Here is a 12,583-nt window from a genome sequence, read left to right as displayed (position 1 = left end):
GGATCTCACTCAGAATGTGGAAAGTGGTCTGCGGCACCAAGGCGTTCGCTGTAGCCGATTGGCTAGTCTCAGAGATGTTCATTGTAGCCAAGACAGCGCCATAGCTCTAATGTGTATTTTGACGGTCGCACCGGACTTGTTCGTGATAAGCAAGCGTTCGTCTTAAGTGGGGCCGTTATAAATGGGCTCAACTATACTGTCATCAGCAAAATAGGGATGACAACGCTGGTTTGTGGCACATCTCCGAGTGACACAGGGACACCACAGTAGAGAACCTCGACATCACATGGGTGCCTTGCGTTCTGGCTCAGCAGACGAACGCTCTAACTACTGAGCCTCCACGCAGACAACAATTGAATAACTCGAGAAAGTTGGAGGATACCTAGGCAGCTGCAAATGGTAAGGAGGTGCCACCTATGTATATGGTTAGAACACATCTCACAGGTACTCCGAGATCACAAAAAAAGAAAAGTATATGACAGCTGTATCTTACCAGTACATACCTATGGACACTACGAGTACAAGGTATAAAAAAAAGGAAAATGATAGATGCAACATCTGGAGGCTGGAAGAGTGGATCAGGGAACAAACACGAGCCGGTATCATCCCATTTGAAATGGGAAGGTGGGAACTTCATGCAATGCAAAGGCAACTAATGGTTGTTGACGAAATGGAAGCAAGCAAAGCAGAGGGAGAACAAGTAAAGTGGACGGATGAGATTAGGCGGTTTGCAGGGGCAAGGTGGCTGCAGCTACAAACACACAACTACTAACAGAAGCTACTAAGAGTTAACTGGAGAGATATATGTGGAAGGCCACAGTCGTGCAGTAGGTGTGGTTATAGTCTTGCGATGATGACAACTCACCAGCTCAGCTGCATATATGCATAAAAGGCAGTATAGTAGGATACAGTCCCGTCGTAAAGAGAAAAAACAAAGGGTTATAAAACGTGTTTCAATCAGGCAATCTTACTGCTAAATAGCAGTGACAATTCTTATTTCATAAAGGACACACAGCATCTGTCATGGATCAGACCGTAGTGATGTCATGTTAACATTAGAAGCAATGCAAAGGGGGAAAGGGAAAGATCAGGGGACTGCAGATTTGTTGATAGGCAGCGAGGCGCTGGAAATGGTAGAGGAATAAGTCTACACTACGAAAGAGAAATATCTAAAAGAATCAGATTTCGATGGAGTGCATTTGGCAAGTACTCTCAGATTATGAATGTCAGCTTACCAGTATGCTTCAAGAGGAAGGTATATATAGTATCGTCTGTACCTTAGCTAATGAAAAGGGCTGAAACTAAGCTGAGGACCGTGCACAAAGCTATGCAGCAGAAAATGGTAGGTGTAATTTTAAGAGACAGGAAGGGTGCCGAGTGGGTCAGGAAACAAGACAGAGTTCATCATCATCAGCCTGACTATACCCACTGCAGGGCGAAGGCCTCTCCCATATTTCTCCAATTATTCCGATTCTGTGCTAGCTGCATCCACTTGACCCCTGCGAACTTCTTAACCTCATCCGCCCACCTAACTTTCTGCCGCCCCCTTCTATGCTTTCCTTCCTTTGGAGTCCAGTTTGTTACCCTAAGCGACCATCGGTTATCCTCTCTTCGCACTACATATCCTGCCCATGTCCATTCCTTCTTCTTGATTTCCGCTAGAATGTCGGTAACTTGAGTTATTTCTCTGACCCACTCTGCACGCTTCCTATCTCTTAATGTTACCCCTACCATTTTTCGTTCTATAGCCCTCTGGGTTGTCCTCAACTTAAGTAGAACCCTCTTGGTTAGCCTCGTTTCAGCCCCATAGGTGAGTACAGGTAAGATGCAACTGTTGTATACTTTCCTCTGGAGCGATACCGGTAAGCTGCTAGTCATAATCTGCGAGTGCTTGCCAAATGCGCTCCATCCCAATCTAATTCTTCTTGTTATTTCCTTTTCAAGGTCCAGATCCGCGGTTACTACCTGTCCTAAGTAGACATATTCACCTACTACTTCCAGTACTTCGCTACCTAATTTAAACTGCTGTTCCTTCCCGAGGCTGTTGAACATTACCTTAGTCTTCTGCATATTGTTTTCAAGCCTACCTTTCTACTTTTCCTGTCTAGGTCATCAATCATTATTTGCAGTTCATCCCCCGAGTTGCTTAGCAAGGCAATGTCATCAGCAAATCGCAGATTACCGAGGTATTCTCCATCTACCCTTATCCCCAGCTGCTCCCATTCCAAGTCTCTGAATACTTCCTCTAAGCAAGCTGTGAATAGTACTGGGGAGATTGTGTCTTCTTGCCTAACTCCTTTCTTTATTGGAATTTTGTTACTTTCTTTATGCAGAACTATGGTTGCTGTGCAGCCACTATATATATCTTCCAGCACTTTCACGTACGGCTCGTCTACCCCCTGATTTCGCAATGCCTGCTTCACCGCTGAGATTTCAACTGAGTCAAATGCTTTTTTGTAATCAATGAATGCTATGTATAAAGACTGGTTATATTCTGAGCATTTTTCTATCACCTGGTTGATGGTATGGATATGATCGATAGTAGAGTACCGTTTCCGAAAACCTGCTTGACCCTTTCTTGATTGCAATCTAAGGTTGTCCTGATTCTATTAGCGATTACCTTAGTAAATACCTTATACGTAACAGACAGTAAGCTGATTGGTCTGTAAGTTTTATAGTGCTTAGAGTCCCCTTTCCTATGAATGAGGATAATGTTTGCATTCTTCCATGGTTCCGGTACCATCTATGACGGTACAAGGTGGCCAGTTTTTCTAGCACGATATCCCCCCGTCTTTCAACAAATCTGTAGTTATCTGATCTTCTCCAACTGATTTCCCCCTTTTCATAGTTTCTAATGCTTTCTTGACCTCGTCCTTCGTCACTGGTGGAACGTCTCACCGTTTGCCTACCGCCAATCTCATTACGGTCCTGACTGCTCTGGCAACTGTAGAAATCTGTATAGAACTCCTTGGTTACTTTGACTATCTTGTCCATACTCGTGATGACGTTGCCCGCCTTGTCCTTTATCGCATACATCTGGTTTTTCCCTAGGCCCAATTTCTTCTTTACCGCTTTAAGGCTTCCCCCGTTCTTTACAGCATGCTCAATTTTCTCCATGTTATACTTTATATTGGCCACCTTCAGCTTATTGATAAGCTTTGATATCTCGGCCAATTCTATCTGGTCGGTTGGATTGGAAGCTTTCATATTCTGGTGTTTCTTATTCAAATCTTTCGCCTCCTTAGACAGCTTACCGGTATCCTCTCTAACTATCCTACCGCCTACTTCTACAGCGCACTCAGTAATAATATCTCCGAAATTATTGGTCATTGCTTCTAGGGTAATGTCGCCATCCTTGGTTAGAGCTGAATATCTATTCTGTAGAGAGATCCTGAACTCTTCTGCCCTCTCGCTCACCGCTAATTCGTTGGTGGGTTTCTTTCTTACTAATCTGTTGCGTTCCTTCTTTAGATTTAGTCTAATTCGGGACCTCACCACCCTGTGCTCACTGCATTGCACTTTCCCGATTACCTTACATCTTGCATAATGGCGGGGGTTGAACACAGTATGAAGTCAATTTCATTTTTAATCTCCCTGTTAGGACTTTTCCATGTCCATTTCCGGTTCTTCCGCTTGCTGAAGAAGGTATTCATGATTCTTAAGTTATTGCTAATGGCGAATTCCAATCGCAGAACTGGAGCAGCGTGCACGCTCCATCACAGAACGCCTCAATCCGGCGGAGAGCACGCTCCCAGACTCTGCGTTTCGAATACTCTTGCTCCAGCCGGAGCAAGTAGGTGGCGCTCGCGAGCAAACGGAGATGGAGAAAGTACCCATCATTCCTTGCACTTGCCCGCGCTTTTCGTGCACTCGCGTCGTCTGCTTTGCAAGCCTGCAGCCTTTCTTCCCTTTGATATGGAGGTTACACCAGCCGTTTGCGCAATTATATCCTCCTTGCTAGAAGAACCGAGCGCGGACACACACGGTGAGACTCCTTCAGCACTTTTTTTAATATGGAAGAAAACTTCGGTTCACGTACCGAATGTTTGCAGTCTTCCAGAGCTGAGCTGTAACGTGCGCGGCTTTGAGTTTACACGGACGATGGACATATAAATAGTTGATTCTTGATTCTTCGACAGGTGAGTCGGAACTGCTGCTCTCCAACTCGCTGTCCTCAAGCAAAGCGAGCGCAAGAGCGCGACGCGAATCACCATCCATGGCAGCGGCAAATACTGATCGTCTGCTATGGAGCGGCGCGTTGCAGAGACCAGAAGCCAACGCGGCGAGCCACCGGAAATGGATGCGCTAGCTAGCGCATGCGCAAGCGTCGTTCGGAAAGTCACGTCACGCAAACTTCCGGTCGGTTCCCCCGATTTCGGCGGAGCAGTTTTGACTGCTCCGCGGAGCAACCCTTGCTCGGCAATTGCTCCCGTTCTGCGTTTGGAAGACGCGATCCGTGTTCCGGATCTGCGTTTGGAAGACAATTGCTCCGAAAGGAGCAGAAAACGTTGCTCTGGAAGTGCTCCTGCCCTGCGATTGGAATTCACCATTAACTAGTAACTCCCCCTTGCTATTCCTAGAACCAATGCCATAGTCACCTACTGCCTGGTCTCCTGTTTGCTTTTTCCCTACCTTGGCATTGAAGTCGCCCATTAGTACAGTGTACTGCGTCTTTACTTTTCGCATTGTCGATTCTACAAACTGCCTGGTCATCATAACTACATGTAGGTGCATAGGCCTGTACAACCTTCAGTTTATACCGCTTATTAAGTCTAATTGCAATGCCTGCCACCCTCTCATTAATACTATAGAATTCATCTATATTACCCACTATATACTTATTGACAAGGAAACCTACTCCTAGTTGTCGCCTCTCCGGTAAACCTCGATAACACAGTACATGCCCATCTTTCAGTACAGTATATGCCTCATTCGGCCTCCTAACCTCACTAAGCCTTATGACATCCAATTTCATACCCTCTAGTTCCTCTAACAGCACTGCTAAACTAGCTTCACTAGCTAGGGTTCTAGCGTTAAACGTTGCCAGGATCAGTTTCCAATGGCGGCCTGTCCAGCGGTGCCAGGTATTCTTAGCGCGCCCTGCTGCGTCACAGGTCTGACCGCAGCCGTTGGTCAGTTGTTCTGCAGCCGCTGGTGACTGAGGGTCAGGGCTTAATGGAACTAATCATGAGGTTGCGGCCAATTACTGCACCAGGGTGGCCAACTCCTGTTCTGGAGAGGGAGTGCGTTGCCGGAGGTGTTCACCGGCATCAGGTCGCACCCCAAACCTGTTGATGAAATTCCATCGACACACGGATTTTTTATTTTTTTGTTAACCGGTGGAGACTGCGCGGCACCGGGATTTGAGCCCCAGTCCTCTCTCATGCGAGGCGGATGTTCTACCGCTATGCCACCGCCCCATCTTTAGACCGAATTAATGACATTCTAAGTCAAAATCAAGAAGGAATGAGCACAACATGTAAGGTGAAGAGAGGATAACCAACAGTCGCTAAAGGGTAGCAAATTCGATTCCAATAGAAAGCAAAGCGTATCAGTGGGTGGCACAAAGTTGGGTGGGTAGATGAGATAAGGAAGTTTGTGGGAAGTTTGCAGTTCACATAGGACTGGGTTAAGTGGTGGGTATTGCCTTTGTCCTGCAGTTGGTGTGGTCTGGCCCCTAATGACTCCTTTTTAAACACTCCATGGTTGTCAATGTCAACAGTTAAAACTACTGCCTAAGAATGCTGGTAGTTTACTTGAGCAGTCTCACCAGATCACAAGGCCATTCAGAAGTGGTGCTGTGCACAATTGATCCCTTCCAAGGAACGTCTCCTTATTCAGAAGAAGGAGCTCGACGACTACTACGCATTTCCAAAGCATCTGAAGGCCTGGGCAAACGATGCAAGCTGCTGTCCTTGGTGCTAAAATACAACTTACTCATAACACTCATTAGCAGCTACAAAGAAATTTTTTTGTCTTGGGTGGATGCCAACAAGTGCCTTATTACAAATTCTACTCCATCTCTGGAGAATGTGCCAAACACTGGACCAACAACTCACTCAGTTTCGTTTTCGTGATGCCACCCGCAACGACCTTTACCGCACCCTGTTTTACTGGCCTTACAAGAATTTTATATGCAAGGAGGCCCTTTACATCAAGATTAATACTGAACAGAGAGTTTCAAGCTACAAGGCAATTTAGAAAATCGGAGAACCATGCACATGTGATGTAAGAGTCATACTTATGCACTTAAGCATGGTCTTATTTATTTGATAATTGTTATTAAGAATATTTTCCTTTCTAGTTACGGACACGAACACTACCTCATTCAAGTTTAACTCCGCCTGCCAATCTTCATGCCATTTAATCTGTCAAAAACCTCTACTGCAACGTTATTTGTGTATACATCACCTTTTGTGCACATATATTTAACATTATATACAACATTATAAGTATACATTATATTAGAAAAATATATGTGGTTACATGTTAGGTGTTTTGTTTAGATTCGATATCAGAGCGTGAAAGTAGATTGCCGTGCCTAGTCTCATTAGTATTAGCTGTGAAGATAGAAATATTCACCTCAGAAAACCAAATACCTGAAGGAAAGTGGCTCGGTCAAGGGCCACGGACAGCTCACCACCCACCTCGGACACCACCTCCTGGGACCATAACATCAAACAAAGCACAGGAGAAGAAAAATATCACCTAGTATGGGGCAAATAAGGTCGGAGTGCCAATCATGTGTTTCAAATTATTCAATACAGATATTTCTGGCTAAAGCTCAGAAAGATGCACCAGTGTGGTCTGTGCAGGCAGACATTATATGTGACAAAGTGTAATAAAAACATGAATATCCAATGAGGTTCTTAATTTTTGTTTGAGAGTACAACATTATATTTCAAGATTGAAGACCTTGAACGTTGAAGGAGAGCCCAGTTTATTATAAAATTTATAAATTGACGTCACAGCTGGAAACATCGAAAGTGAAAAATATGCATTTGATATGAGCACAATAAGCTGGCTTTGCTGCAGTGCACACTGCTTAACGTAACCCTTCTTCTCTTGATCGCCAATCATTACGCTTCTCCCTTCAGCTCTTCATCGGGCTACTGGAGGTGTGCGGCACTACATAAAGCGGCTTGACTGGGCTGTTTTTCCCACATCATGATCTCTACCTAAGCCGCCTCATGAGGCTACCTCCACAGATAACCACATACAAAACTCCCTGTTTCACAACCACTACACAGACCCTACTTGAGGCATTCAACGAGGTACAGCATTATGGAGTCATTCCAAGAGCACTCTACTGTTCCAATACCCAAGTTTCCACCTGTTTTTCAATTGACCATCCGCCGTACTTCCCTCATGCTTGCAAGCTTTCTCGCAGCTCGCTAGTTATGATGGTTACCCAGAATCTTGAATCGATTTCTATCCTCAAATCTGAATGTTTTGGCTGCAGAAAAACCTAACTACTCCTTCCCCCCAGAGTCATCTTCTTCGTATCACAGCAGATATCACGAAGGTATATGACAACATCCTACATCCCAAACAGGTTCCTCCATTCAATCCTTTCGAATACGTAGAACCTTCAGTGTATGTGTTCACAAGAAGCACTTAGGTCCCGTCACCTCGAACCAAGGAGTGCTCCAGGCCTCCATTCTTGCTACCACATTTTCTAACATGGCTGTTATTCCTCTTGATATCCCTTCTATTAGCTTTCTTGCCTATGCAAATAACATAACCTTGTGGTCCTCTTACATTCAGCTTTCCAGCACATCCCTCACCTGAGTCTCTGTTTCTATCATGTACTAAATATGTTTCATTCGCATTGGAAACAAATCTGGCTTACACAAAACTCCTCTCTGATTTTTACGTCAAATACTAGAAAATGTCCTAAGTCTCCTTCTTCATACATCTGGGACTGCCCGTGAATCAGCAGTCTTATTCGCCATTGGCGGCATGCATTCTGATACTGCCCGCGAGCTTGTACGCTCCATCCTCCAGCCACGGATAGCATACCAGGCAAGAGTGGTACTCCTGTATCAATATGCGGCATAACTCCTTCAAGAATATGCTCAACCTAACACAGCTCATCGACCAGCACAAGGCAAAAAGAGCAAGCATCTTCAACTTGATCATACTGCCGGCTTTTAGTTCCTCCACATTATTTATTTATTTATTTTTTGAGTACGTACAAATCGCCCCACTGAGCATTAGAGTATGGCTAGAAAAGGTCTAAGAAGTAGTCAAATTATGCTCTTAGTCACTGCCTATGATTAAAAATAGAGCTTATACATTGCAATGTCCAATGCTTCAAAATCTGATTATTTTATGCTTAATCCCAAAGCCATTCAAAGTATACAAAACTTTGTACTCGCCCAAATAGAGTAAAAAAATTTACAACCGATTTGCATAGTTAATCAAATGGGAAGTAGGTGCGTAGCACTGCTTATCCCTGCTATACCTTGCCATCGCTAGCAGTCGCGCAGCCCGTTGTCCTAAAGTTTCTACCTCACGTTTGATCCTCTTCGCTTCGGCATCTGTTTCACGATGACGCTCAGTGTCTTGAGTAGTTTCCTGAGCACTATCGGCCCGTTTCCTCATTCTTTGTGCTAGATTCTTAAACCGTTTAGCTGCAATTTTAGAATCAGTAGACTGAGGATTCCGCTGCCTTCATAACCATTGTACTTCAGCACATCGAGCATGACGAACCTGCGCCGCAGTGCCAGACGGCCCGGCTTTGTCCATTGCGACGCAAAACAAACGCGCAGCACAGCTGTGTTCTCAGCTTTCCTTACACCATCTTCAGGAATGAATGTAAACAAGCCCAATGTACCCCTTTACAATGCACTGCTCTGCGGCCAAAAGGTGTGGGGTGGGATCATAGAGGGATAGAAAGAGAGAAGAGAGAGGGAAACGTGCTTGAAGGCGAGCGCCAGTTGGCGCGAAGGTGAGCACAAGCTGCTTCACGACGCGGTGAGCAGCTTGGAGCAAAGAGCCAGGGAGAACTGCGCGTCTGCTACCCGTGAAGGCTGAGGAGTGACTGATGCGCAGGGAGAGATGCCAAAATTGAGGACACGCGAGCGACACACGACTGCTCACTCCAAGGTAATACACACTCGTGCAACGCTGCCCAGTGACAGCCGCCACGCCCGCAACAGACACGCCCCTTTCTCACTGTCTTACTGTCTCAATAGATGCATCTATGCGGCCACTCTACCCCCTCAGTGTTAAGTCGCGTGGTACGGTCGTCTTCACTTTCCCTTCCTCTCTTCAAGTTCACGAAGAGATGGATGAACAGAGAGAGAGAGCGGCTCCTGCTGCAGCTGTGCGACCGCTCCGCCTCCTCAATGCCGAGCCGCGCGACCTCTTTCTAACTTCAGGTTCACAAAAAGAGAGAGAGTGAGTGGCTTCGGACAGACATCGGCGAAATCTGCGGCTAGTAGAGCTACGCACTAAAGAATTCAAATGGTTGCAGCTGGTTCTAAATGGCTTCATATGTTTCCAGCTGATTCCAGCTGGTACTTAACTAGCATTAACTGGCTCCAGATGCCTACTAGCTAGTAGTAAAACGGAATCAATGGGTTCTAGCTGGCTTACAGGTTGAAGTCAGGTCACGTCAGCTGGTAAAGCAACTGACCTCTGTCATAACTGCTGTTGAGGCCAGTTGTGTTTTCTATTAATCTGAGCGTAAGCAGTCGGATTTTCAGAAAATAGCAAGGAGAGATAAGAATGACTTCCTGAACATACAGTGCCAAGCAGTTGAGGACAACAGCCTATTGAGGAACACAAGAGCTCTGTATAAGACAATCAAAGATATCAAAGGAAGCTTCTATGCTAAGCTGGGTGTCATAAAGGACAAAGGAGGCAGGGACCTCACTGAAGCCTCAGAGATAAAGAAGAAGTGGCAGGAATACACGGAACTGTACAAGAAGGACCCGGATGTGCAAACCCAACATAAGACGATTGTGATTACTGATCTCGAGCCAGGCATCTTGAAGAGTGAAGTTGAATGGGCCTCAGCCAGCCTTGCTAAGAACAAAGCTAGCGGAATTGATGGCATTCCAGCTGAGTTGCTTCAAAACCTCAACCATGATGCTGTTAACATTCTGCATACATTATGTCAGAAGATTTAGACAACCCTGCAGTGGCCACAGGATTGGAGGAGGTCAGTTTACATCCCCATTCCAAAGAAAGGCAGTGCCAAAGATTGTTCCAACTACTGCACGATCGCGCTTATTTCCCATGCTAGCAAGGTGATGTTGAAAATCCTCTAAGGAAGGCTGCAGCAGTATGTGGATCGGGAGCTTCCGGACGTGCAAGCTGGGTTTCGCAAGGGCACAGGAACTAGAGACCAGATTGCCAACCTTCGCTGGATCATGGAAAAAGCAAGAGAGTTCCAGAAACCTATCTACTTCTGCTTTATTGATTATGCGAAAGCGTTTGCCTGCATAGATCACAGCAGATTGTGGCAAGCTCTCCAAGAGATGGGAGTTCCAATTCACCTCATCTGTCTCCTCAGGAACCTGTATGAAGGGCAAGAGGCCACAGTCAGAACTGGGCATGGTCGTACTGATTGGTTTCCGATTGAGAAAGGAGTGAGACAAGGCTGCATACTGTTGCCCTGCCTATTTAACCTATATGCAGAGTGCATCATGAGGAAGGCCGGTCTGGACGAGTCTTCAGCTGGAGTGAAGATTGCTGGAAAACATATCAACAACCTTAGATATGCGGATGATACCACTTTAATGGCAGAAAGTGAAATGGAACTCAAGAGACTTCTGATGCGCGTACAAGAAGAGAGTGAGAAGTTTGGGCTTAAACTGATCATTAAAAAGACAAAGATCATGGCATCTTGCCCTATCAAGTCCTGGAGAATCAAGGGACAAGTGGAAGCTGTGACAGATTTTCTCTTCTTGGGCTCCAAGATTACCCCGGAAAGAGGCTGCAGCCATGAAATTAGGAGACGCCTGCTTCTGGGAAAGAGAGCCATGGCTAGCCTTGACCGCCTAGTAAAAAGCAGAGACATTAAACTGCCAACCAAGATCCGTATAACTCGTGCTATGGTCTTTCCAGTTGTGATGTATGGATGCGAGAGTTGGACTGTGAAGAAGGCTGACCGCCTAAGAATTGACGCGTCTGAATTGTGGTGCTGGCGGAGACTCTTGAGAGTTCCTTGGACTGCCAGAAGATCAAATCAGTCTATATTGTTGACCATAAACCCTGACTGCTCATTGGAGGGTCGAATTCTAAAGTTAAAGCTCAGCTACTTTGGTCATCTGATGAGAAGAGAGGAGTGGCTGGAGAAATATTTGATGTTGGGAAAGGTTGAAGGTCACCGGAGAAGGGGTAGGCAGTGAACACGGTGGTTGGATGGCATCCTCGAGGCACTGCAGATGAAGTTATGTGATGTTAGGAAGATAGTGAGAGACCGGAAAGTGTAGCGTGATATGGTCCATAGGGTCACGAAGAGTCGGACACGACTGAACGACTGAACTGAACTGAAGCAGTCAAAGCAATAGGTTATTAAAGATTATGACTGCTCATAGCTGACAGCCGCCTCAGTCATTTTTCGCTGCTGAGTATAGATGCGAGATTCGCAGGAGGGTCAACGTGGATCACGTAAATACCTTTATATTCATTTGCTTAGGTGTGGAATGAAAAAAGCAGACATGTTATACGAATTCACACTTCATTTAAAGGTTGAATTCCTGTGAAATACTTAAACTTATATTTCCTTCATTGGGTATATATGTACTGTGTCTGCAAGAAAGCAGAAGAATGCTTAAGCTTACCCTTGCAGATACAATACCACGGCTTAATCGTTTACCCTATTTTAAGAGACGACGCGAATGAGAATCCGCATGGGGAGCTGTTAACACTGTCCCATAATCTAAGGGAGGAGCTTAAGTGTGCACCCGATTCTCAGTGCCCACCCTATTTTTTCCTATCAGTCTACGGCGGCAACAGCTTATTGGGGGAAAGAACTACATACAATATCTAGTAAAATGATAAATTTATTCTATAAACTGGAAGCATAAAAGGTGTGCGACACATGCAAAAGTGCTCCCTTCTGTTTTAAAAGTGGAAATTTTGTGCAAAATGTTAATATCAAAATGTTGTTATAAATGTGCACAATCTGTAATATGCAAATATACATTACTGATTATTTGAGTGTGCTAAAAGCATTCATCTAGTGCCAGTGCAGTAACAGTTTCATTTTCTACAAGTGCCACCATTTTGAAAAGCCACAGCTCCCCGCATCCTGACAGCATTTGAAGTAATAAAGATTATTTGCTGTGCTTTAAGCCAGCTTATCGAACATATATAATCACATTTTCTGTAAAAACACTGTCTTACATGAGCTTCAATTAGTCTTTCTGGACAAGTTCACAAAACTATTAGATGATTGGTAGCATATTTACAGGAAGAATTTGTGAGCAGCTTATGAAGACCCATCTCTACTTCGTCTGTGCTCACACGCAGCCAATTGATCTGCACTTTTGACTTAGCCAAAAGAAAAACCACTCTAGAAATTTATCACGAATGCGAGTTCTGTTTTTGAGGGGGGCGATGTGTG

General features: G+C 45.1%; 1 protein-coding gene across 3 annotated transcripts in view; it reads right to left on the bottom strand.

The window, feature by feature from the left end:
- ArgRS-m (arginyl-tRNA synthetase, mitochondrial) overlaps positions 1–12,583 on the bottom strand; it is a 72,422-nt gene that overhangs the window by 45,246 nt on the left and 14,593 nt on the right. Inside the window, exon 4 of one of the 3 annotated variants that reach the window (XM_084599661.1) lies at positions 6,600–6,662. The exons of 1 other annotated variant lie outside the window; for it this stretch is intronic. In XM_084599661.1, coding sequence (XP_084455787.1) covers positions 6,600–6,662 — 63 coding nt within the window. Of the gene's footprint in view, positions 1–6,582; positions 6,663–12,583 lie in introns of all 3 variants that reach the window. One more of the 3 variants, XM_084599682.1, reaches the window with a different exon arrangement.

This window comes from Amblyomma maculatum, chromosome 1 (genome assembly GCF_055883805.1).
Source record: "Amblyomma maculatum isolate TAMU_Amacu chromosome 1, ASM5588380v1, whole genome shotgun sequence".
In the NCBI taxonomy this organism is placed as follows: domain Eukaryota; kingdom Metazoa; phylum Arthropoda; class Arachnida; order Ixodida; family Ixodidae; genus Amblyomma; species Amblyomma maculatum.
This window is presented reverse-complemented; position numbering and strand designations above follow the sequence as displayed.